Source organism: Thalassophryne amazonica, chromosome 11 (assembly GCF_902500255.1).
Source record: "Thalassophryne amazonica chromosome 11, fThaAma1.1, whole genome shotgun sequence".
Classification (NCBI taxonomy): Eukaryota; Metazoa; Chordata; class Actinopteri; order Batrachoidiformes; family Batrachoididae; genus Thalassophryne; species Thalassophryne amazonica.
This window is the reverse complement of record NC_047113.1, coordinates 41914065-41939938: the sequence shown is the minus strand read 5'-3', so window position 1 is coordinate 41939938 and position 25874 is coordinate 41914065. Positions and strand designations below refer to the sequence as shown.

Sequence of the window (25874 nt, the reverse complement as noted above, 5' to 3'; positions counted from 1 at the left end):
GCTTCAGCCTTGAGGCACCTATGTGCTGGATCATGACCAGAGAAACACGCCACATATCCACGGATCCTCCAAAGACTGATGTGCAGATGTGCAAATTTTGTCCATGACATCACTTTTTTTTCCATTAATAACAGTGTAGGGCAGCAAAAATGTAGATGACTGGGGGAATAGGTTATTCCGCTCTAGCTTGTTTGTGTAAGCAATAACTCTGAAACAATAAATACTGTCATCTTGTATCGCATAAAATTCAAAAGAACACATAATGAGATTGACCAGATTAGATTGTGGTGAACTTTGATGCATCAGATCAATTCAAAAAGCAACTTTTTCTTTTTTTCTTTTTTCTTTTTTTTTTTTTGCCTGTGTAATATTCTATAGACGTGTCACCAGGTGGATGGTTAGTGGATGCTAGATGGATTATGGAAAACTATAAACATTTGTGGCGCTTATATGTAGTTTGTCTGCCACCGGCTGAAACACAAACATCATGTGTTTGATGGTACACTTCACTCTTAGCATCTGCGACTCTTAAGTTAGCAACTGTGAGAAGAAACATAATGCCCAGTAAGTATGCAGCCAAATACGGGGCAAAATATGCCACCGCACGGAAGAGTATATGCACCTAGCTGAGGATGGCGCAAAACTTTTTCTCTGTACTGCAAATTAGTAATAGTTAATTATTATTGAGTGTGCAGGAAAAAAAAAAAAAGAAATCACAATTTGTGCCAAAATATGACATGAATTAAAGAGTGTGTGCCTGGGGCTGGAATCTTTCTGGAGTTTGTAATTTTTGTCATTCTGGACTTTATTATTATTATTGTATTTATTTATTTTGTCAGTACTACTTGAAACACTGCTTTAAAATGTTTTGAAACCTTTGAAACACCCATGTTTCGAACATGTTCCAGAGGCCACATAAAAAAAGAAGGTACCATGTGCTTTGGAGCAACCTGGAGAACAACTGCACCTGCTGGTCAGATCATGAATGTGCATCCATATCAGATTACAAATTTTATATTTAGAGTTAGTGTAGGATCTGTACGTTCACAAATACATATTTTCTTGTTTAACAGTAATATGTGAATGTGTTTTGCACCACATTCACTGCAGTAAATGTAGTGAAACTGATCAGATGATTTTCATTTGTTGTGACACATAAGAGAGATTTTTTTTTGTGCATTTGTAATGAAGAATTTGAGAAGATGTAATTGCTGTATCGTATCTGTGTCACACGGGGGAAATCTCGAACTTCAAATTTGCTGACTCATGGCTTTTTCCGACCGCAAGCGATTCTACTTTTGCAGGTGGTCAGGTGTTTTGAACCAAATATACATTCAAAGTCACCTTTGAAGCTCTGTTGAATTACGTGTGTGTGTGTGTGTGTGTGTGTGTGTGTGTGTGTGTGTGTGTGTGTGTGTGTGTGTGTGTGTGTGTGTGTGTGTGTGTGTGTGTGTGTGTGTGTGTGTGTGTGTGTATTAGTGCAATGCAGGGGTCAAAATTATTTTAACAAAACTGTCCAAAATAATAGCTGACTGAAACAAATTTGACATATGTCAGCATTTCATTGGTCTTTCAGATACAGCACTCCAGTGGTTTCGGTCCTACCTGACTGATAGAGCTGAGTATGTGGCCCTTGGGGAAGCCAGGTCGAGGCCCCACATTGCAACCTGTGGGGTCCCCCAGGGGTCGGTCCTTGGACCGACCTTATTTTCCATCTATATGCTCCCCTTGGGCCACATCATCAGCAGACATGGAATATCCTTCCATTGCTATGCTGATGATACTCAGCTCTATGTCAGATTAGACCACACTTCCTCATTTTCCATTCACACTCTCACTGCCTGCCTGGAGGAGACAAGGGTGTGGATGAATGACAATTTTCTCCAGCTAAACAGCACAAAAACTGAAGCCATTCTCATTGGCACTCCACATCAACTGAAATCATCCCCCCTCAAAGTATTTTCATTTTCTGGCCACAACATTCCATTATCAACATCTGTTACAAACTTGGGAGTCCGTTTTGACCCCAACCTTTCATTTGACATCCATATCCAGCATATCTGTAAGACAGGATTCTTTCATCTTAGGAACATTTCCAAACTCTGCCCCTCCTTGTCGTGGTCTGATGCTGAGAGGCTGGTCCACACCTTTGTCTCCTCCAGGCTGGACTATTGTAATGCACTCCTCATCGGGATCTCTGGCAGAAATTTACAACGTCTCCAGTCCATTCAAAACTGTGCTGCCAGGATCCTGATGGGGGTGCCAAAAACTCAACACATTACTCCCATCCTCAACAAACTCCATTGGCTTCCTGTTAGGTTCAGGGTGGAATATAAGATCTGCCTCCTGACCTATCAGTGTGTCTACGGCGGTGCACCAGCGTACCTCAAAGAACTTCTGTCCCCCCATGAGCCCATGAGACGCCTCCGCTCAAACAACAGTCACCTCCTCCAGGTCCCCAAAACCAAGCTCCACACAATGGGGGACAGAGCCTTTCAGGCAGCAGCACCATGCCTGTGGAATGCCCTGCCCATCCACCTGAGGGCGCCACAGTCAGTGGACTCTTTTAAATCAAATCTTAAAACGTTTTTATTTCAGAAAGCTTATGAATTATAGTTGCTAATTTTAACTGAATTTTAATTGATCTTGTTTTATTTTTATTGTTGTTGATTGTTGTTTTATGCTTTCTGTTTAACCTCTGTGGCACTTTCAGATTTGTTTACAAAAGTGCAATATAAATAAAATGTATTATTATTATATGTCTACATTCACTGATTTATTTGTAATGATTTTGAAATAATGAACATGTACACAAGACAAATTCAATTACACATTAACTGTTACATTGTACTGAACAGAGTTGGGTCCAAAAGTTCTCTTTGAAATCCTGGAAAGTAACTGTAATTGTAATCAGTTGCTTTTGAAAAAGTATTGTTGAAGCAATTACTTTTCAAATACTTTTTTAATTGAGTTCATTTGCTTGTCACTGAGACAGAGAATTTTCAAGAGTTCTCACGGTGCATCCAGAAAGTATTCACAGCGCTCCACTTTTTCCACATTTTGTTATGTTACGGTTTTATTTCAAAATGGAGTAAATTCATTTTTTCCTCAAAATTCTGCTCACAACACCCCATAAAGACAACATGCAAAAAGTTTTTTTTTTTTTTTTTTTGCAAATTTATTAAAAATAAAAAAACTAAGAAATCACATGTACATAAGTTTTCACATCCTTTGCTCAATACTTTGTTGATGCACCTTTGGTAGGAATTACAGCCTCACATCTTCTTGAATATGATGCTACAAGCTTGGTGCACCTTGGTCATCCAGGATGTCTCTGCATATTGCTGCATTCATCTTTCCTTCAATCCTGACTAGTTTCCCAGTTCCTGCCACTGAAAAACATCCCCACAGCATGATGCTGCCACCACCATGCTTCACTGTAGGGATGGTGCCTGGTTTTCTCCAAACATGACGCCTGGCATTCATGCAAAAGAGGTCTCATCAGACCAGCAAATTTTGTTTCTCATGGTCTGAGAGTCATTCAGGTGCCTTTTGGCAAACTCCAGGTGGGCTGCCATGTGACTTTTACTAAGGAGTGGCTTCCTTCTGGCCACTCTACAATACAGGCCTGATTGGTGGATTGCTGCAGAGAAGGTTGTCCTTCTGGAAGGTTCTCCTGTCTTCACAGAGGACTGCTGGAGCTCTAACAGAGTGACCATCCAATCTTCTTCCATTTATGGATGATGGAGGCCACTGTGCTCATTGGGACCTTCAGAGCAGTAGAAATGTTTCTGTAACCTTCCCCAGATTCATGCCTCAAGACAATCCGGTCTCAGAAGTCTCCAGACAATTCCTTTGACTTCATGCTTGGTTTGTGCTCTGACATGCACTGTCATCTGTGGGACCTTATATGTAGACAGGTGTGTGTCTTTTGAAATCATTTCCAATCAACTGAATTTACAATTAAGCTGTAGAAACATCTCAAGGATGATCAGTGGAAGTAGGATGAACCTGAGCTCACTTTTGAGCTTCATGGCAAAGGCTGTGAATACTTATGTACATGTGATTTCTTAGTTCTTTATTTTTAATAATGTGTGGGATGTTGTCGGGTGGTGGAAGGAGTACTTCAATCCCATCGTCACGTCTTCCGAAGAGGAAGCAGAGACTGGGGACTCAGAGGCAGACTCATCCATTACCCAGGCCGAAGTCACCAAGGTGGTTAGAAAGCTCCGCGGTGGCAAGGCTCCTGGGGTGGATGAAATCCGTCCTGAGTACCTTAAGTCTCTGGATGTTGTGGGACTGTCTTGGCTGACATGCCTCTGCAACATCGCGTGGCGATCGGGGACAGTGCCTCTGGATTGGCAGACCGGGGTGGTGGTCCCTCTCTTTAAGAAGGGGGACCGGAGGGTGTGTTCCAACTATAGGGGATCACACTCCTCAGTCTCCCCGGTAAGGTCTATTCCAGAGTACTGGAGAGGAGAATTCGACAGATGGTCGAACCTCGGATTCAGGAGGAGCAGTGTGGTTTTCGTCCTGGTCGCGGTACACTGGACCAGCTCTACACGCTCCATCGGGTGCTCAAGGGTTCATGGGAGTTCGCCCAACCCGTCCACATGTGTTTTGTGGATCTGGAGAAGGCGTTCGACCGTGTCCCTCGGGGCACCCTGTGGGGGGTGCTCCGGGAGTACGGGGTCCAGGGTCCTTTGCTAAGGGCTATCCGGTCCCTGTACGACTGCAGCAGGAGCTTGGTTCGCATTGCCGGTAGTAAGTCAAACCTGTTTCCAGTGCACGTTGGCCTCCGCCAGGGCTGCCCTTTGTCACCGGTTCTGTTCATTATTTTTATGGACAGAATTTCTAGGCGCAGCCAGGGTGTAGAGGGGGTCTGGTTTGGAAACCACAGAATCTCGTCTCTGCTGTTTGCGGACGATGTGGTTCTGTTGGCTTCGTCAAATCAGGACCTTCAGCGTGCACTGGGGCGGTTTGCAGCCGGGTGTGAAGCGTCCGGGATGAGGATCAGCACCTCCAAATCCGAGGCCATGGTTCTCGACCGGAAAAAGGTGCTTTGCCCTCTTCAGGTCGGTGGAGTGTCCTTGCCTCAAGTGGAGGAGTTTAAGTATCTCGGGGTCTTGTTCACGAGTGAGGGACGGATGGAGCGTGAGATTGATAGACGGATCGGTGCAGCATCTGCAGTGATGTGGTCGCTGTATCGGACCGTCGTGGTGAAGAGAGAGCTGAGTAGGGGGGCAAAGCTCTCAATTTACCGATCAATCTACGTTCCGATCCTCATCTATGGTCGCGAGTACAAGCGGCCGAGATGAGTTTCCTCCGCAAGGTGGCTGGGCACTCCCTTAGAGATAAGGTGAGGAGCTCGGTCACTCGGGAGGAGCTCGGAGTCGAGCCGCTGCTCCTCCACGTCGAAAGGAGTCAGTTGAGGTGGCTCAGGCATCTTTTCCGGATGCCCCCTGGACACCTCGCTGGAGAGGTGTTCCGGGCATGTCCCATTGGGAGGAGGCCCCGGGGAAGACCCAGGACACGCTGGAGGGACTACATCTCTCGGCTGGCTTGGGAACGCCTTGGGGTTCCCCCGGAGGAGCTGGGGGAGGTGTGTGTGGATCGGGAAGTCTGGGCGGCTTTGCTTGAGCTGCTGCCCCTGCGACCCGACTCTGGATAAAGCAGAAAATGGATGGATGGATATTTTTAATAAATTAGCAAAAATCTTTAAAATAAATCACATTGTCATTATGGGGTATTATTGAGTGAAGAATTTTGAGGGAAAAAAAATGAATTTCATCTATTCTTGAATAAGGCTGTAACATAACAAAATATGGAATAGAGTGAAGTGCTGTGAATATTTTCTGGATGCATTGTATGTGCAATATGTGTTATTGTTATAATCATACTGTAAATGGCCTAAAACAAAAGTAATTTCAAAAGTAATTACAATTACTTCTTAAAGTAACTTTATTTATATTTGTAACTACTTTTAAAAGTAAATGTATGTTTAATTCGTTGCTTTTCAAAAAACACAGTAGTAATTGTAATCAACTGCTTTTAAAAGTAATTGTATTTGTAATCGATTGCTTTAAAAGTATTTAGACCCAGGTACTGAATGTGCATCAGTGGTAATTATATTCACTAACAAATTCTAAGTGATAGTAAATGGAAACAACCAAGATTGTCTATTTGTGTTTTTCATTTGTTCCATCAAGCCAATATTTTCATATTTGCTGACTAGTTTGTATTTTTCTTGTTGTTGACATATAAACTTCACTTACATTCTTGTTTTCTTATATAAACACATTTTTTTCAGACAGACCTTAACAAATACGTATATTTGTTTTGAACCTTCTTACATACAACAATTCGTGTGATTGTTTTGCCACCAAACATGTTTTGGAGCAACGTGATATTTTTGAAACTACTTCCTCTATACAAAGCCACGTCAACATGTGCAAACACAGAAGTCTGACCAAACCTAAAAGTTATTTCATCATATACCACAAATAGTCTAACTTGTAACATAAGTTATAAATGGTTGCCACTGTAACCACGGAAAAAAAATACAAAAAAATTATGCTGAGAAACGTGCCTTGAGATGGTTGCAATGGTGACCAAGAAAAACACTGATATGCTTTTAAAAATAAAAGTTAGTTTGTGTCAGCTCAGTAAAAACACAACAGATTAGGGTATGAGATGGCTCATCCGAGAGCTCTTGTGGTGTATAATCAAGAGGTAGTATTAATAGTTTTTATTTGCTTTGCTTTTGCCAGATTGGTAACCAGTTTGTAACCAAGATAAAACTGAACCATAGAACTCTTATGCAAGTTAAAAAGTATGTATATTTGTTCCGTGTAATATGAGATTTGGTCCACTTTCAGAATTGGACCCAGACCATATCAGAAATTTGAGATTGGTCAGGACCAGTTTTTTTTTTTTTCTTTCTAGGCATTTGGATTAATAATTTTCCCACAGTACCCATCATTGCATCATTAAAACACAAAGGGAAAGGTAATAATTTGTCATTTGAATTCACATAACAGACATGGGGCCTTATTTTGACACTACGTAATTTTTAAAGTGCGTAGCACAAATCCATTTTGGGCGTATTGAGTGCCACTTTTGCTTTTTATGTGGAATGTAATCTGAGCACAAAGTAAGGGGTTTTGGGTTTAGCATGAATATTACACCAATCGTACTGTCATTTGTCATTCCCTTTTAAAGTCACGGGCACTGCATTGCTGCTGTATTTAGGTCATAGACTCAGTAGGTGACAGAAGTGAGAGGTTTTCTGGCAAGAGAACAGATCTGGGCACAGAGCATCAAAGATCTCTTCGCTGAAGCAGGTGAGCTCCTCATTCCTGTAACACCAAGACCCCCTCCATTTACTATCTATCTCATCAGGCACAGACAATAGGGGAAGGGTTGAGTCAAGTCAATTGTGGGACCATACATGTGACACATGTCAGTGTATCCACCCTGGGTCCTGGATGGCAATCAGCCAAACATACACCTCTCAGAAGTAACCAACAATCTGCCACAGCCAGGTAAAACATGGGGTTTGCCTTGAGCTTCTCCAGCCACTGGGGTCCTCAGCACTGAGGCACCTGGATGCTGGATCATGCATAGAGAAACACCATCATCCCCTGAAAAGACAAAGTAAAAGTTATCACATATATAGGTCATTGGTAAAAGCCCTGGTCCCACCGAATAATAAACAATGAATCATGAACCCCGTAGCATGTTTTTTTGGTATGAGTGGAGTTATTCAACAAACGTGGGAGTATAAGGGCTCTTAAGGCCCCCTACACTGTTCCATGCACAAGAGTAAACTTGTCTTAAACCGTTGTAAACTGTGCGCAACTTTGTGCAAGTGCGCAAACAAAAATTTGAAATGTTCAAAATCTCCATCACGCATTAATTACATGAACTTCACACGAACATTACGCAAACAAGTCAGAAACACTTCATGTGAGTGCAAGTGATTGCATCAGTGCACCACATCAGAGCGCAGATCGTCTGAACAATTATAACGAGATGTTAAATCTATCATAAACATACTTTTACAGCTGCACACAAGACGGAAAGAACATGCAACTGTTTTACCAAGCTATTACAAGATAAACATGACAAATAATTACCTTTTTAGATGGCTCCAAATACATTCTCCACCTCGTTAAGCGTGCGTGAGAAAAGCAGCAGCTGGAGCGCTCATCTGTGATTCCAGAAGCGATTAGAGCCATTTTTAACAGCCAACTCAGACAGAAAATGATGAATCCACTACAAAATAGTTATTTTATATATGCAATGTCCAGCGCACAGCGAGTGGCAGCTAGTGGAACAAGGCATGGCGTCCAGCTGGGAGTACAGCAGGTGGGATTGTCACAACGTGTGTGCAAATGCTTGGAACAAAGTCGTGCAAGTGTCATGGCACCTTTAGAGGCTCTTAGATGCAGAATATTTGGCTAACAAGGCTCATCTCTGAGCATGGGGCTAAGTTCAAGAAGTTCAAAATTTAGGAAAAACAGCATGGGGCAGTTTGTGTGCGAGGTACTACGAGGACAAACGAGGATGTTAGAGACATGTTAGTGGTGAGTACGAGGCTGTTAGAAGCCCATTAGCCAAATACCTGGCAGCTACGAGGACAAGACAGGCTATAGTGGCTCCGCTGCCGCCGATAATGCCCTGTGTACTGCTGGATTTATCCAGGCAAATCCTGCATTACTCCAGGAACTTTTGCATATAGGCACCGCCCCCAGAGTATAATAGGCTGAAGCAGCTGTCACTGCAGGGGGAGGGAGCTCATCCTCAGCCTTTTCTTTTCCTCTCCTTTTCCCCTCCTCAACATGTTGCTTGTCTCCACCACAGGGGTACCCTATGCTTCTGAACCAGACCTCTTGGTAAGTCCTTGCCGCTGCCAGTTTTCTTTTAGAAGGCATACTGGAGCTTCTCTGCAAGAATATCTGGAGCTGGCCGCGAGTGAGAGGCCTGCATGCAGCGCGCTAGCGTTTTTATACTGACCGCCGCCTATCGGCTGTTTGGAACGGCATTAACCGGGAGGTGGCGTTTAGAACAGCGTACTGTCTGCTAGCGCCGCTGTTTTGTCTTCCTCTGTTGCCGGTTAAAACGCCTTTGAGGATGCCGATGTGGGCTCTATCACCGTTTTACACGCCGTTGGTTAGGGATACAACGCTGGCCGCCAATTACGGCGGTGTAAACTGCAGCACTACAGGAAGGGGCAGGATGAAATGGCGATTAAAAAGTATCAAACGCCGTTGTTCGCGTTGTCTCCGTCGTCACGCGAATTCTCCGGGAGCCCTCCCAGAATTATTCAACATGTTGAATCATTTTTTCGACGATTCCCGGTAAAGCCGGAACTAAGCCACGCCCCCTAGTGCCAGCGTTAACAACGGCTTGTGATCCTTAAGACGGCCAAAAACTCTTCCGGGATGCTTCCGGGAGCTCTTACCGTCTATGTGTAAACGGAGCTTAAGACAGGAAGCACCAGGATCTTAAACACTTGGAGCTTCATTCTCCTGCAATGATACTGACATCAACTAAACACCTCACTCAGCTTCTCAAGTGCTGCAATTAGGATATCATTGATTCTACAAAGTTCACAATGTCCTAAAAGTCAAAGTAGGTAAACATTTCCTCGCTCACAAAGGCACCTAAGCCACTGGTTTCTGCAACCCTACCCACACCCAGTTCATGAAAGCACTGAACAGTGTAGCTTTGAGAAGACTGTGTAAGTTTGAAACCTGCAGGCTGCTTTTTAAAGAATCATTTCCCTTTGCAATAAACCCTCTTGTGCAAATAAGAGAATACTTTGTTCCCACTGGATAATTATCTTGTGCATGTAAGATAATAACTTGTTGCGACAGGATAATTATGACTGGAACATAAGTTAATAATGTGTTACTGCAAAATGGGGGGGAAGAGTATTTTCTGGACTGCGGGGGTTCAATGACAGCAGCTCAAACAACAGCAAAAACTGGATGAATAATAAACCGATGACAGGTGTGCCAAGATGTGCCAAAAAATAAACAGGTGTTTAGTGCATTTGGCACATGTTCTTCATTCTGTAAGCACACATAATGCCCTACCAGTCTGGGAAAAAATAATAGAAGCTTTATGTATGTGTGGTTTTTTATTCAAAGGAAGCACAAAGACACAAAGCTGCTTTGATCTCATGCAAACAAACCTGTTGTTCTGACTTCTCTCGTGTCACACTGACACACAAGGTAAGTGCTGTAGGAGGGGCGTGTAATGAATTCTGCCCTCAGCTGCACAGGTTTCGGCTCCTGCCTCAGTGTTCAGCGTTGACTTGTTGCTGCCGGGGCAGTTCGGTGACATAAGTGAGGCTGATGGGCCATGGGACCTCTGATAACATGAACTGGGCTGGTCTACTGCAGGTCAGTAAGTCAAAAAGTAATGCGGAGAGTCTACATTCTGCTGTTAACTTGCATTTAAATATTTCTGAAGAGGATAACAAAGAATTCTGGTTTGTTATCTTGTATTGTGCAAATTTTATACATTTTTGTAATTATGGGAATACCTGGAATAGCACAGAACAGTTAAGTAGTCAGATTTCAAAGGGCTTCCCATAAGAAGTCCTTACTGATCGGGACCACATATGCATGTTTGCTTATATTGTGTAGCCTTTTATGTGGGGACATAATTGGTCCTAGAGCGGTGTGGGGCATCATATTACTGTCACTCTACAAAGCCTGCTTTTAAGAGCGCTTACTGGAGCATGAAGTTTAAACCTAATCACAAACTGGGAAATTTCCACACTGTCAAGGGCAGATGCAGCCAAAATGTATCAAACGATCAGCACAAACTAAATGCTGTTGCCTTTCATTGAAATATATTATGCCTCACAGCTTGCTTGTTCTCTCATCAGAATCTGCTGGTCGTGGTCCATCTTCGGCAGACCGTATGTGGTTCAATCCAATTTTCCATCCCAGAGGAACTGGAGGCTGGTATTCTGGCTGGGTCACTTAGTAAATACTTTCCCCCTCCATATCAGCTCCTGACCCGGGAGTATCTGTGGATGGATAAAAACACGGGGGATTTCTACACCACTGGGCAAAAGATGGATCGTGAGGCCCTATGCCCCAAAGAGACAAAAGCCGAGGGATGCATTATCCTACACAATGCTGTCGTGGGGCCCTCAGGAGACCTTATACAGTTCTCTGTGATCACTGAGGACATCAATGACAATGCACCTCATTTTGAAAACAGTGAAATACACCTGACGGTGTCTGAGGACGTGACTGTAAGGTCCAGTTTTCTATTGGATGATCAGGCTCAGGATAGAGATAGTGGACGTAACGGAGAGTTGCAGTACCACCTAGAAGGTTCTGAAGGGATTTTCAGTTTGAAAGTTGAAGACGGCCCTGTCATCATGTTGGTAGTGCAAACTGTTCTGGACAGGGAGAATCAAGACCAGTATCGCATGATGCTTGTAGCCAGTGACTGCGGCACAGAGCCTTTAAGTGCTACAGCAACCCTGGTGGTCAAAGTGACAGATGTTAACGACAACTGTCCAAGCTTTAGCTCAGAAAGTTCCAGCCGTGTCACCGTCCCCGGAGACTCCCCCAAAAACATGGTGATTGCTCAAGTCAAAGCCACAGATCCAGATTTAGGTGCAAATGCTGCCATCGTTTACGCCTTCAGTCCCAAAGTCTCTGAGCGGGTCAAGAATCTCTTTAAGCTGGACAGCCACACTGGGTACATCAGACTAAAACAGGACCTAAAGAGTGACACTGCCGAGGAGCTGGTTTTGAAAGTGTTAGCTAGTGGCCTTCACTGCTCCCCAGAAGACACTCAGGTAACTGTATCTGTGCTCCCCAAGGCAAATCAAGAGCCAGAGATAAAGATTGGGTTCATAGTAAAGCATCAAAACCATACTATGGTGTTACCAGAGAACCAGCCGCCTTCTATCTTAGCTATTTTAGAGCTCGGGGGTGACAGCAGCATAAAAGATGCATCACTTTCCATTGTGGGTGAAGTGCCTTTCACTTTAAGTCCCCAGAATGGCAAATACCTACTTTCCACATCAAAGCCCTTAGACTACGAGAGGAAAAACGAGCATCATATTTCTGTGGTGGCGCAAAGGAGATCAGCTGAAGGGTCTGTGATCAAGTCGACGACACATGTCATCAGAGTGCTGGTGGTGGATGTCAACGATAATGCACCGCATTTCCCACGTTCTCACTACGAGCTAGAGGTGGAGGAGAACAACCAGCCGGGTATGGTACTACTGTCAGTCTCAGCTTCTGATGCAGACAGCGGAAATAATGGGAGGGTGGCTTACAGGCTGAGTAAACACATGTCTGACATCTTCAAAATTGACCCTGTAACAGGTCAACTTTCCGTGTTGGCTTCTCTGGACAGGGAGCAGCAGGACGTGCACAGGTTTACCTTGTTAGCACAAGACGGCGGCTCTCCGCCTTTGAAAGGAGTGGCGAAGGTATCCATTTTTGTTCTGGACCAGAATGACAATGCGCCTGTGTTTCTAACTCCTCACTTCATCTTTTCCATACCTGAGAATGCGCCACCTCTCACCAAGGTGGGCAGATTAGGGGTGATAGATCCAGATGATGGGGAGAATGGGAAGCTAGAGTTGCATGTGTTAAGCAGCAGCGGACATTTTGTAGTGGATAACGGCCAACAGACATTACGCACCGCAAAAAAATTGGACAGAGAGGAAGAGGACCACTACGAGCTACAACTGCTGGCTTGTGATCACGGTCACCCAATTGCTTTGACCTCCACTGCCCGAATAACTATTTTTGTGGAGGACATTAATGATAACCAGCCAAAAGTGATCATTCCCAACAGTAACCTCTCATGTCTGGTTGTCTCTCCAGGAACAGCCCCTGGCAGCATGGTAACAAAGATCTATGCCTTAGATGAGGACTCAGGGCTAAATTCAGAGATAACATATACAATTGTGGTGCGAGATCCAGCTCACAAAAGCAGCCTGTCCAAGTGGATTCAAAGTCAGGAAACATCACACTGACTCACTCACTGCTACAAAAGGACCAAGGAATGCATCACCTGTTCATTATGGTGAGTGATGGAGGGACACCAGCTCCGCTTTACGCCACCGTCTGGGTTAATATATTAGTCACCAACACCACGGAGCCTTGCCACCTGGATAGTGTGCCCACGTCTTTGTCTTACACTCTGGCACAAACACCCCCAAAGGCGCCTATCTGCGAGATGAACAGCGGAGCAAACAGATCTGCTCAGGTGATTCTACTGGTGGGCCTGAGTATGATGGCAGCATCCATTTGTTTGCTAGTGTTAACAGTTGTTTTATTCTTGAAACAAAAGCAAAGAAATGCAGAGCACAGCAAGAGGGGACATTTTGTGGAGAACGAGATTCCACTCAGGATCAAAGATAAATATTACTCTGATGACTAGGAAAATAAAGAAGGCACATTTGTACAGTGTCAAGGATGGAAATCAAACTTACCATATTTTTTAGAGTATAAATCACAGGGATTGTTTTGTTTGTTTGTTTGTTTGATTTTCTACCAGCTTGGGCGGTTCTGTGACTTATACGCTGGTGTGACTTACTATAACCAAAAAAAAACTAAAAAAAAAACACGTTTGTTATTAATAATAACTATTTATATTGGGTTTTCCCATGAATCAATGCACTGAACAAAAGAAACTCCAGTAATAATCATAATAATAACACACTACAGCAATGCACAAAAATCCCAAATTAAAGCACTGATGAAAAATCAAATGGATTCATGTTTCTGTTGTGTTTTTAACATGGGTTTGCAATCTATAATCATATCCATATTCATCTGCATCAAATATGCTGCCTATTGCATATTTATTTGTTTATTTTTGGAATTTAAAAGACCTTTTTGCACACGCCACAAGTTGGTGCTTCCTGAAAAAAAACTGCTGTTCACTTCCCCATCAGTGTCTGATGTTTTCTGTTGTCCAAACTGTATCAAATAACATTCAACATGTTGTCCATTGTACCTTTATTTGTCCATCTTAATATTTTTGTTGAATTTAAAAGTCATTATATTAAGTAACACCACATACTGTGGTGTGCACAGGTTCTACACTACACTAAGCTCCTGTCCATTATTAAACTTGCCCCCTGAGACAACATGTTAAAAAGCGAGTTATACATAATGGAAAAAAGTGCAACTTTATATATATATATATATATATATATAAAATTTTGTCTTCTTCAACTGGTATTTTTTGACAGGTGCAACTTATTCTCCGAAAACTACAGTAAACATGTTCGGAATATTTGTGAATGGCTTTGTGCATTCTAAGGCTCATATTCCTTAAATTACTGGGGCAGCACATTCCAAGATTCATTAAGAAGAGCAAAACTGCAGCAAAATTTAAGAGATGATTTATTTTACCATGCTGATTATCATCCCCAAAGCAATCAGAAGCAAACTGTAAATGCAATCTGATAAATAGAGCATTTGGAGATAACGTGTGAAGAGACATGTGCTCTCTGTAGAAAAGAGCAATTTAACATTGGTACTCTGTGATATGTGCAGTGTTAAACGTCGGAAGATAGACCTTATGAGAGTACGGTGCTGCTAAAATACCAATAACACGCTCATTATCTTCAGAGATTATACTCCGACCCCTGCTGTAAAAAAGACGAATGAGGTAACGGTCTGGTAAGACTGAGCCTTTCTCAGATTTCTCCTTTCTGACTGATGGAAAGTCTGAAGTATTTAGACACACAAAAGGGTTTAATGTTACTCCTGTGTGGAGGTGATGAAAGTGTGAGACATCCACAGAAAGGGGAGGGGGGCGGAGCAGGTGAGGGGCGAGAGAAGGACGGCGTGCCGCCTTCTCAGGTCACAGCGTCACTCCTGTTACATTTCTGGATTTCACCCAAAGGCAACAGCTACTGTACCGACGCAACGCAACAGACTTGTTCAAACGACAGATATTTGGGCTGAAATCACACTCTCACTCTGTCTCTCTCTTTTCAAAATTCGACGTGTGCCTATGGGGAAAGAATTGAGATATCAAAGGTAGGCTCGTTTTTGGGGTTCTTTGTCTTGATGGCATCACAAAATATCGAGCGATTTCTCCAAAATCCATCTGTTTCAGTGGAGACGAGGAGAGCTGTGAATCATGTGCTTGTAAAACACGATGCACAGCAACCTGGTTAGCAGAGAACAAGAACTGTACAGTACGAGCCGTGTCTCTCTAAGGATTCTATAGCCAGAAGCTCAAAAATAAAAAAAATTAGATAAGGCTGGACTGTGAGAGACGGCTATATTAACCAAGACGAAATAAACACTTCAGTAACAAACAACAAAAAAATTAGGTATTTCCCATCTGGCATCTTCTTATGAACTCATAAATTATAATAAAACAAAGGAAAGTAACATAAAAGTGCATGGATAGATGACACTGTGCTGACCCACACAAGCTGCACACAAGTGCTTTTGCAGGAGAAAGTCTGCCATCTACTGGCCAAAGCAGAGGAGGATTTCCAGACGCTGCAGATGAATCTGAGGGCAGAGGTCATCTGATGTTTCTCTCTGCTCTGCTCCACTTACAGCACTTTATGTTTTAATGATGCACTCTCTTGGCCTGAATACTTCACGGTTTGTTACGAGGTTTCGCGAGCTGCTCCTGACAAAGAAACAGCCGCCAACACAGAAAAGCACATCAGAGAGGTTTCTGATGACAAAAACATGTCACTGATGTTTTTTTCCAGGCAAAGAACATCTTTGTGTTGATAAAAGCTCTCTCTTTTTTTTTTTTTTTTTTTGTCCCTGAACAATCGGACATGTTAGATTTGATCAGCATCATCTGTGTCCTTGTTTGGCTTTTAAAGGGTCGCCATCAGCAGAAAGAAGCCTACAAAGTTGGGTTTTTTTTTTCCTTTCTTTTTAAAGAAAAGTACATGTCAGTTTTACAGGCTGGAACATGAGGTCCTTGATGCTCGGTGTTTCTCCACAAACACTGCAGCCCAGCAGGCTTCAGTTTCATTTCCCCCTCAGTATTCAAGCCGACTCGTCTCAGGCGTGCACTGATGCGTGACACTTTAGAGAAATCCTATTTGGTGTCATCTCGCCGTGTGCATCATTCATGAGCTAGAGCTCATTTTGGTTTCATTTATTATGCCGATGTACAGTATTTAAAGAGGTTGTGTCATACACCTTGTCAACAAGATACAGATCAGCAGGTGTCTTAAGAACAGATTACCTTCTGGAGGCAAAAACACCACATGGACACTGAGGTGATGCATCCTAAAACTAGAGCGGTACTTTCACTAAGGCATAACAGAGCCTTCAACCATATTAACAAAAACACATTTTATATATATATATATATATATATATATACACACACATACACTAGCTGGGGTACCCGGCGCTGCATGGGTTACCTTGTTTTAGACATAAGCCAAATGCCAATCATTTTAATCAAAATAATTGCCCAACATTTCTTTTTGTAATGCTGATGTCTTACAAATGTAATATTTAATGGGCTAAAGTTTGTCCAGCAGAACTGAGGTGGACTCCCCAAACTAAGTGGAAATACTTGGTTAAAAGACAAACACATTTGAAGTCCTTCATGCAGACATTGTTTTAGGGCCATATTGATTTTTTTTTAGACTGAGAATAATTTCATAATATTATGATAATGATGTCGTAATTTTATGAGAAAAACTCATAATATTCCGAGAATAAACTCAATATTCCGAGAATAAACTCCTAATATTACGAGAATAAAGTCGTAATGTTACGAGAAAAAACTCGTAGTTTTTTCTCATAAAATTACGTTTGTTTGTTTTTTTTTGTTGTTTTTTATGATGATGGGAAAAAACAGCGTCGCAGACTGAACAATTCCCCACCCCCCCCAAAAAAAATTGGTCCCCCCTGCCTCCACTGCGCATGCGTCATTTCGGAGCTCAGCAGCTCATCTAAGACAGTCTCTTCACCCAAAGTGATCAAATGGATTAATGTGATTATTAACCATCATATGACAAGGTAAAACCTCTTAAATCATTCTAAAGTCAGTTTTCAGCAGAAACGAGGCCATTTTAAGCAGAAACGAGATATTCCGTGACGCTTTGAAATGACCGACACGCAGTGAAGGCATTAGCTAGCAGCTCATGTAGCTGCGACTATCTGATCGCTTCCTTTGTCTTTTATTATGAAATGATGCTGAATTTAGACGATTCAGACAGCTTTCGGTGATTTTTCAGTCGTGTGACTATCCGAGAAATGGTGGAAGAGGTGGGCATCATTTTTCGGAGTCCAGCATGTCCTGTGAGGCTTCAACACAAAGGTGCTTTTGCTCCGCCATCAGCAGCTTCGGCACGAATTTCACCGCCACATCTTCTGTCACAGTGGAATGTGCCGAAAAAGTGCTGATGTCCACCTCTTCCGCAATTTTTTGGATAGTCACACGATGGTCCCACATCACCACAGCATTCACTTTGGAAATGATCTGGTCATTTCAGCATGTTGATGGCCGACCAGAGCGTGGCTCGCTCTCCACCGTTGTGCGGACGTCTTTAAACTGGTTGTACCGCTCCTTAATCTGTGTGATGCCCATAGGATCGTCACCGAAAGCCGTCTGAATCATCCGAATGGTTTCCACCTGGCTGTCGCCCAGTTTCTGGCAAAATTTGATGCAGTGCTGCTCCAGTCGTTCCACCATTTTCCTTGCAATGAAAATCCGCCGAGAGCACAACACATGTCCTCACACAAAGGCTGCTAGAGCATGACACAGGAGTGGATTTTCACTCCCGTCCCATCCCGCTTCCAGAAAAAAAAAAAATCCCATCCTGCCCAATCCCGGACTGGAGTAAAAAAATAAATCCCATCCCGTCCCACTCCTGTAAAGATGACTCCCAATCCCTCCCGCTCCCACTCAAAATCAGTCCCACTCCCATCCCACTCCCGTATGTCTCGCGCCGTGATGATCAATCAGGGACTTGTGACATGGAGATGTCTGGAGTTTGACTGAAGATGTGAACATGTCCTGTATCTGGTAGCAGCCTGTGAGCAGGACTTATGTCTCTTTTGTCCTTTATTTCACAATTATGAGAGCGTTTTTGGAGCGAGCAGAAGCACTACAGCAGGGCAGGGGCGTAGCACCATATTCTGGGCCCTAGATACTAGCCATATTGAAGACCCCCCCCCCACTGTTATGTTCTTTTTTATTAACGCAAACACCAAATTTCTAATGCGTAGTCAAACCAGGTCTAAATCATGTATACCTTAGATCACACCTGGGAATCAGAACCCTTTTTAAAGTTGGGGGGAGTAATATTGAGTTGGGGGGTCTGGGGGACCAAATCGCACCATTTTCAAAAATGGTGCGATGGTGCGATTTGGTCGCCCAGACCCCCCAACTCAATATAGCTAGCTTTCAAGCTCACCTCTCTTTTCAAATAATTTGGTTAGCAGCTGCTTTCCCCTCATTTAGTTTTCTTTCCCTGTCCTTTTTTCTCTTCTTTTTTGAAATCCAGACTTTGATTTTTTTTAGGAAAGACGTATTTTATTTCAGCCTAAACACCAGGGCTGCAACTAACGATTATTTTACTAATCAGTTCATCGATCGATTATTTTTTTCGATTAATCGTTTTGTTTGTTGTTTTTTTTACTTACATGTGAGTTTTGCCATTATTTCTTTAAGTGAGTTATTATTAAAAGGCCTTTATCAAGCAACATCAACGTTTGACCTTGTAATAAAGTTATGTTATATTCTCGTCAAAAACATACCTGGAGTAGTGTTTTGTTTTATTTTGCACATACATACATCACTGACAGACCACAGAGATTTCCATCAGGTTTAGATGCTTACAGCAACTATCTCAACCACTGAGATTGGGGGGGGGAGTGCCGCCTGTGAGCCTGGACTAAATTATTGTACAACTGTGCAGGGGTGGAAGGGCCCTCAGAGATTTTTCAGTATTATTGTTAGAGCAGAATTATGTTTTGCAACATTTATACATTCATTCTAATTATATTCATTTACAACATGAATTGTATGGACATTAATAATATGCAACACAAAAATGTATTTAATGCCAGTTTTTTGTGGGTCCCCCCCCCCATGCTCTGGGCCCTGGTAAATAGTACCCTTTACCCCCCCAGTCCGACGCCCCTGCAGCAGAGGGAGCAGAGTTTTGGTTTGTTTTTTTTTTGCTTTTTGCCTTTTTACGTGCGCGCGCGAGCGACTCGTCTATGGACAATATTTTATTAATTAACTACACAGATGTATAATAAAACAAATGGTGACTGGTTTCTAAAACACAATTATGACAGAGTTTTTTGGGAAAGAGCGAGGAGCAGCAAGCAGCTGAGTTTTTTTTTACGTGCGCACGCGAGCGAGTTCGTCTGTGGAGAATATTTTATTAATTAACTACACAGATGTATAATAAAACAAATGGTGACTGGTTTCTAAACACAATTATGACAGAGTTTGGGGGTGGAGAGCAAGCAACAATACCACAGCAGAGTTTCTTTTTTTATTATTATTATTATTATTTTTTACATGCGCGCGCGTGAACGGGACAGTTGGTCCTCAAACTGCGCCTGCAGGACCGCTGAAAGCGGCCATCATCCAGACACAGCTCCTGAAGCAAATAATGATACTGATAATGAGCTTTCCACCACATCTCGCTCCGTGTGATCAACATCCGTCATGTTAACTTAACTGACAAACGAAGCCGGCGAGCGGAATGGAAGCTCCTCCTATTTGATGATGCACCGGGGCGAATTTTCGCAGCAAAAGCAGAGCGACACACTGGGTGAAGGAGGCACGTCCGTTGCCACGCGACCCCCGCGAATTTGTAGTGTCTGATCGCGGTGTGAACATGTTTTGGTTGTTTTAAATAGATGAAAATCATCATCTATTTTTGGCATTCCCGCTCCTGCCCACTCCTGTTCATTTTTATTCCCGTCCCATCCCAATCATGTGATTGATAAAATTTTGACTCCCATCCCGCGGGAATCACGTGACCCACGGGAATTCCCGAAAAATGTCATCCTGGCTGCATACCAGCAAATGACACAATCGACAGGCGTGAAAAAGTTCACGCATGCGCACGAAGGTTCAAGGTTGGCTCATGCAAGCAGGCTTGATTCAAATCCATCAGGTTTTTGCAAAAAATAAAAAGGACCGATACTTTAACAGACCTCGTATACATGCAATAGACAAAGAAACAGTGGGTTCAAATAGAGGTCAACAAAACAAACATGATGTCTGTTTATGGTATCCTCTTTCTGTGTCGCAGACCTGCCTTCACTGCACGTGCATCATCAGCCGCGGTTCACCGATTATCACCTCATTTCTGCTTCAAACTGCACTCCAGTCATCATCTATCTCAGCACCAGATATCTGAAGCTTTTGTACAACAATCATTTCCACATAAATTCAGCATTATTTCATCATAAAAGACGGAGGAAGTGATCAGAGCGTTCACTGCGCCTCCGTCATTTCAAACAGATTATCGCCTCATTTCTGCTTAAAACGGACGTTAGAATGAGTTAAGAGGTTTTTGTCATCTGATGGTTAATCAGTGGTGGTTTTTAGTACGAGCGATGCGGGCTGCCACCCAGGACGGCATTTATGCAGGGCTGGATCCAGAATGAAAATCTGACAGATGCATTTTTGCCCAATGATAAAATAAAAATCGTACGCGTCTTGTTATTCAATAATCTTCATTCTTTTATTTGTGTGCAACATACACTGTCACACTTCTTTTAATATATTTCTTATACTTTATGAAGCATAGTGAACACTTCTTATTTGTATAAATATGATGTCCTAAAAAACAACACTATAGCAAAAATTGACTGTAAACAGAATCAAATTTATTGCCAAAATCTTTCAGTTATACCCGAATCTATAGTTTCTGAATCTAAAGATTTTTTTTTTTACAGACGACGAACGATGCATAAAAAAATGTGACCGATGCAACTGGGATTCGTGGGCTAAGTCAGTTATACCTTGACTTTGGAGGCATCCATTTCAAAATGAGCAACTATTTGCACAAAAACAATAAAGTTTATCAGTTTGAACATTAAATAGCTTGTCTTTATGGTGTATTCAATTGAATATAGGTTGAAGAGAATTTGCAAATCATTGTATTCTGTTTTTATTTACATTTTACACAACGTCTCAACTTCATTGGAATTGGGGTTGTATATTAAATGGAAGTCCCCGTAAGTGGTCATATCCTACGATATCACGGAGCGTTCAAATGAGACTATGGTCTCCTATTTCAGGGGCACTTCTAAGATATTAATAATAAAATTTTACAAAATAGCTGTTTGTGTAAAATTTGGTGGGGGGCACTCGGAGGGGGTCTTGCCCAGGATTATTAACCACAGTGGTGTAGAACCGCCAGTGGTGTAGAACCGCCACTGTGGTTAATAATCCCATTATTCCATTTGATCGCTTTAGGTGAAGAGAATCTGTCTCAGAAGACCAATTTTTAGGGGGGACCGTTCGGTCTGCAACAACGGCTCCAATTCCACCCTGCTCAGCGCCAATGTCACAACTTGATAGTTGATTCAACAGCTTCTGTCCTTCATTAACATGTCACCTATCCCAAAAAAAGCACTCATGATACTGGATTCACCTGTTTGTCTGCGACAGACGGTAAACTGGACATTTCAATATCTTTAATGAGAAAAGAGCGGAAAAGTGTGCCGCTGCTAGCTGTGAAAGCAGCAGCCACACCCCACTTAATTTTTTATAAAATTTAACCTTTATTTAACCAAGTTAGTCCCATTGAGACTGAAATCTATTCTGCAAGGGATACCTGGGCAATTATAAAGTTTCCAAATTCACCTAACCTGCATGTCTTTAAATGTTGGAGGAAACCGGAGCACCCAGAGGAAACCCGTGCAAATACGGGGAGAACATGCAAACTCCACACAGAAAGGCCACACGTGGGAATCAAATCCATGACCTTCTTGCTGTGAGGCAGCAGTGCTAACCACTAAGCCACCATGCTGCCACTTAAGTATGCAACAGCAAAATATTTTAAATTTTTCCACTTGCTGCAGTGACAAACACAAACCACATCACGGTCTATGAAATTGCATCATGGCTGCGTGCCAGATACAAGAACACTGGTTGGAAAAACCTCCTTTCATGCAGGGGGTCAGCTGCTTTGCTTTTCCCCATGAAGAAGAAATGTCATGTCACTACACAGTGGAGTGTGTTTCCCAACTTTCAGCGAGACTTCACTCATTTTCTTTTTCCTTCATGAGAGATGTTGGGATCCTTGGAGAGTCTTGCTTTCTTTTACGTTATGATAGCATGCTGGAAGTGTGGGTGCTGAGAGGGCCGCAGGGCATATGAACAGATTCTAGCATTATTTCTTGTTTTGTCTTGTTGCTATCACTATAGAATGGATCTGATGAGGAGAAAACCTGCAGTCTATGTGTGAGAAAAGGTGGGTTCAATCGACATTTTTAAATCAAACAATAAATGAATAGATCATTAAAAATGTCCATGAAATCAAAGTCAAAAACATTTGCACAGGTAGAAGCTCTCCCCTTATTGTGCATAATTTTAAAACATTCACAATCAGAAATTATTCTGTCCTGATCACAACATTAAAGGCAATCACAAATTTTGATGAAATTACAAGTTGAAATGACTCAGTTAAAAAAAGTTCATTGTGAGGTTTATGTCACAGAAATCCTACTTTACAATCACACTGCAGTCATTCTTAAATTATTTCCTGTTGCATTTCTGATAAACATTTGTATTTATTTACAGTGTCTGTTTTTCTGATTGAAATGACATGTTATTATGTTATTTTATTTGTCTAAAAATAAATCTCCAAGGTTACATGTTCATTTACAGATGCAGAAAGGTTTCTAAAGAACCATTTATTTATTTATTCAGCTATTTTAATTACAAGTGTTCTAAACTGTTTAACAGTAATCAGAAATTTCAGTGGTTTCAGCACTGATCTGTTTTGTACAGATCAGTGGTTTCTGCCAATAGTCTTCCATGTTTTGGCTCAATGTGTTGGACAGCGCGAAGCTACGTCATAGCTCAAAGCGGCAAACGTTGGATTGGGTTGAACTTTGACCATGTCAGCCTGTCGACAAGCGGCAATGCGCGCTCCCGTCAGAAGCGTTGCTTTAGCTTGGCTTTTGACGTGACGCTTCTGACGCCTCTAAAAAGCAATGCGTCTCATTGAAAATACTGCTTTGCATCTGGTGTGAAAGGCGCTAAAGTGCGAAATGGCAAACAGAATTTATTTTTAATTTATCACTGGCCATGACGGAGCATTTAGTGTCAGTGGAAAAAAAAAAACAACCTAAAATCGGAATTTAAATTTATTTTAAAATGCCAAAAATCGTGTCGGCAGGTCTGTAAACCATAAAAAAAAAAGTCTGGCCTTATCTGATGCACTAATAAGCCAACAGAGCTTGAACCAGCTGCTGTCTGTTAGCTTAAACATTTGTATCTAAGACAACCTGAATTAAAGGAGAAATGCTGCTTTTAACAACCTGGACCTGATTTCTGACATAAAATACGGTCGTTTACTCACCGGTGTAAGTTTGGTGTGATTAGAAGTCCATAGTTCAAATGACGTGTTCAGTTCAAATCTGAAGCAAACATTTTTCTTCTTCTACTAAGGTGGATTAGAACTTTTTGTGGTATGGTACACAGCACCAGCTACTGGACAGGAGGAACCTAGCAGTCATTGTGACTCACTAATTTGAAAATGCAGCTCTTTCAACCAGACGTATGGTGCTGTGACATGTCAGTCATCTGCGTCCGACCAGATTTCAGGGGAGTCCAGTGAAACCCGGCCTCCGCTCTAGCTCCACCCATACCAGCAAGTTTTCAACATTTCCTGTTTCACTGTGACTGATAAATTGGCACTTCCTGTTTGAGTGTGAGCTTGCCACTGAGTTGTCGTGAGATTCCATGGGATCTCGTCTGTCAATCCAGGAAGTGTTTGACATTTGAACATTTCCTGTTTTACTGTGGATTTAAAAAATTGGCACTTCCTGTTTAGGACACCCTTTACCATGAGTGAGCTTTGCGCCGCTGCGCAACGCTTTGCTCATATTATTATTTTTATTATTAATAATAACTCTAAATAGTTGAATATGCCATAAATTTGGTTTTTCCCGAGGCCATCAAATATGGCCATCGAGTATTGCAAAGACTTTACATCTGTCCATCTGTCTGTGCTCAGCATAAGTCCAGTCTGTCAGAGTCTTCAAATTCACAGGGAACATTCTTTGGACACAGACCTTGGACAAGTTCAAAGATGGCTAACCTGGATGTACTTTAAGAGATATTTTAAGAGGTTCTGTTCCTATTTTTATGGTATGATCTCGCAGACATTAGCATGGTGATGTCACTTCCTGGTGTCGCTAGCTGCTAACTTTGCTTCGTTTTAGGCTAAATATAACACCTTTATCATATGTTATGTAAAAGCTAGTGAGAAATAAACACTTCTAAACTGGAAATGCTGTTTTTGTAACCTGATAACACCTGTGTATCCACCCTTTTCGGGTTTCAAATCCCGCAAAGCCTCAGAGAGGTCGCTGCGCTGCGAGATCTCAGTAACATTGAGAACTGCATTGAGACGCTCTGATCACGCTGCATTTAACCACTGCACATGGACAACAGCATTAACATCAGAAAATAAAACTATTTTTATATTGTGCCTAAAACCCTCATGAATATATTCTCTGGGTTTATAGATGTTGTTATTGTGTTTGTTTTATATAAACATGGGAGAATCACAGGCTGTCTCTGTTATTTTCAGTGGGAGCTGCTGTGAGCTACGCTCGCTTCCTGATCATGTTGTTCTGGGGGAAAGTGAAATTTGCTCTTTAACGTCTTGATTATTGTTCTTTACAACACTGTTTGTCCTCTTTGTTCCAGACTAATATATATAATATATCTGAAATTCGGTTTGCGTTTATTAAATTCCATGCAGATTAAACGTAGCAGACACGGATTATTTTAGTAAGTTTTCAGGGTATCATGCATGCAGTCTCTTATTAACATGATGAAAAGCATAAAAAATACATTTTTGTCGTATAATATTCATTTACAATTGTCATCATGTGGATTCTCTATGTTGTTTTGACTGCAGCGACTCTCTGGCACGCAAGGGATTATGGGATACATGAAAACCCTGGATTAGGTTATTTTATGTGGTGAGTGATCTCAAAAAGAACTGGACAGGAAACGGACTTCAAAGTTTAGATGTTGTATTAAAAGGTGCCTACACTGATTACAGAGAGTCATCTAGCAGAGCTGGGGGTCTTCGAACAGACCACATGCAATGTCTGGACAAAGAGTCTGGATATTCTTCCTTTGCTAACTTTTATTCCTGAGTCTAGGCTGGCCCCATGTGGGCGGTCCTTAGCCTGTCGTGACGCAGTGGCTATGTGATTGGCTGCAAAGTGAAGTGAGGTAGACGGGTATAAGCTATAAGCAGCTATAAAAAGATCAGATGGTTTTATCAATTAGACAGCTATAAAAAGATAAGATGATCGTGTCAAATACAAGGACATTTTGGATGTGTGTCGGCCATTTTGAAAAGCAGTTACGTTCAGATCAGACAGTTACAAGGACATTTGGATGTGCATCTGCTATTTTGTGGTATGCATCATAGAACACTGACATGTGGAGTGATTTACAAGACATCATTAATTTAAATAACAATATTTACATGATACCAATTAAACAACTGCAAATGATAAAGAACGCAATGCTCATATGGCCATGGGTATTTTAGCATTGCATTGTTTTCAAGTTTACTGTCTACTGTGGGGTAAAAGCTATTAAATCTCCAAAAATTACAAGTTTCTGCATTTAATATGATGACT

General features: G+C 42.1%; 1 protein-coding gene across 1 annotated transcript; it reads left to right on the top strand.

Moving 5' to 3' along the window:
- Positions 1-7459: 7459 nt before the first annotated feature.
- Positions 7460-13467, top strand: pcdh20 (protocadherin 20). Its single transcript, XM_034180936.1, is given in 4 exon segments — positions 7460-7544; positions 10357-10412; positions 10904-12983; positions 12986-13467. Coding segments are annotated over 4 exon segments (2670 nt in total). The 3' UTR covers positions 13435-13467.
- Positions 13468-25874: the final 12407 nt, after the last annotated feature.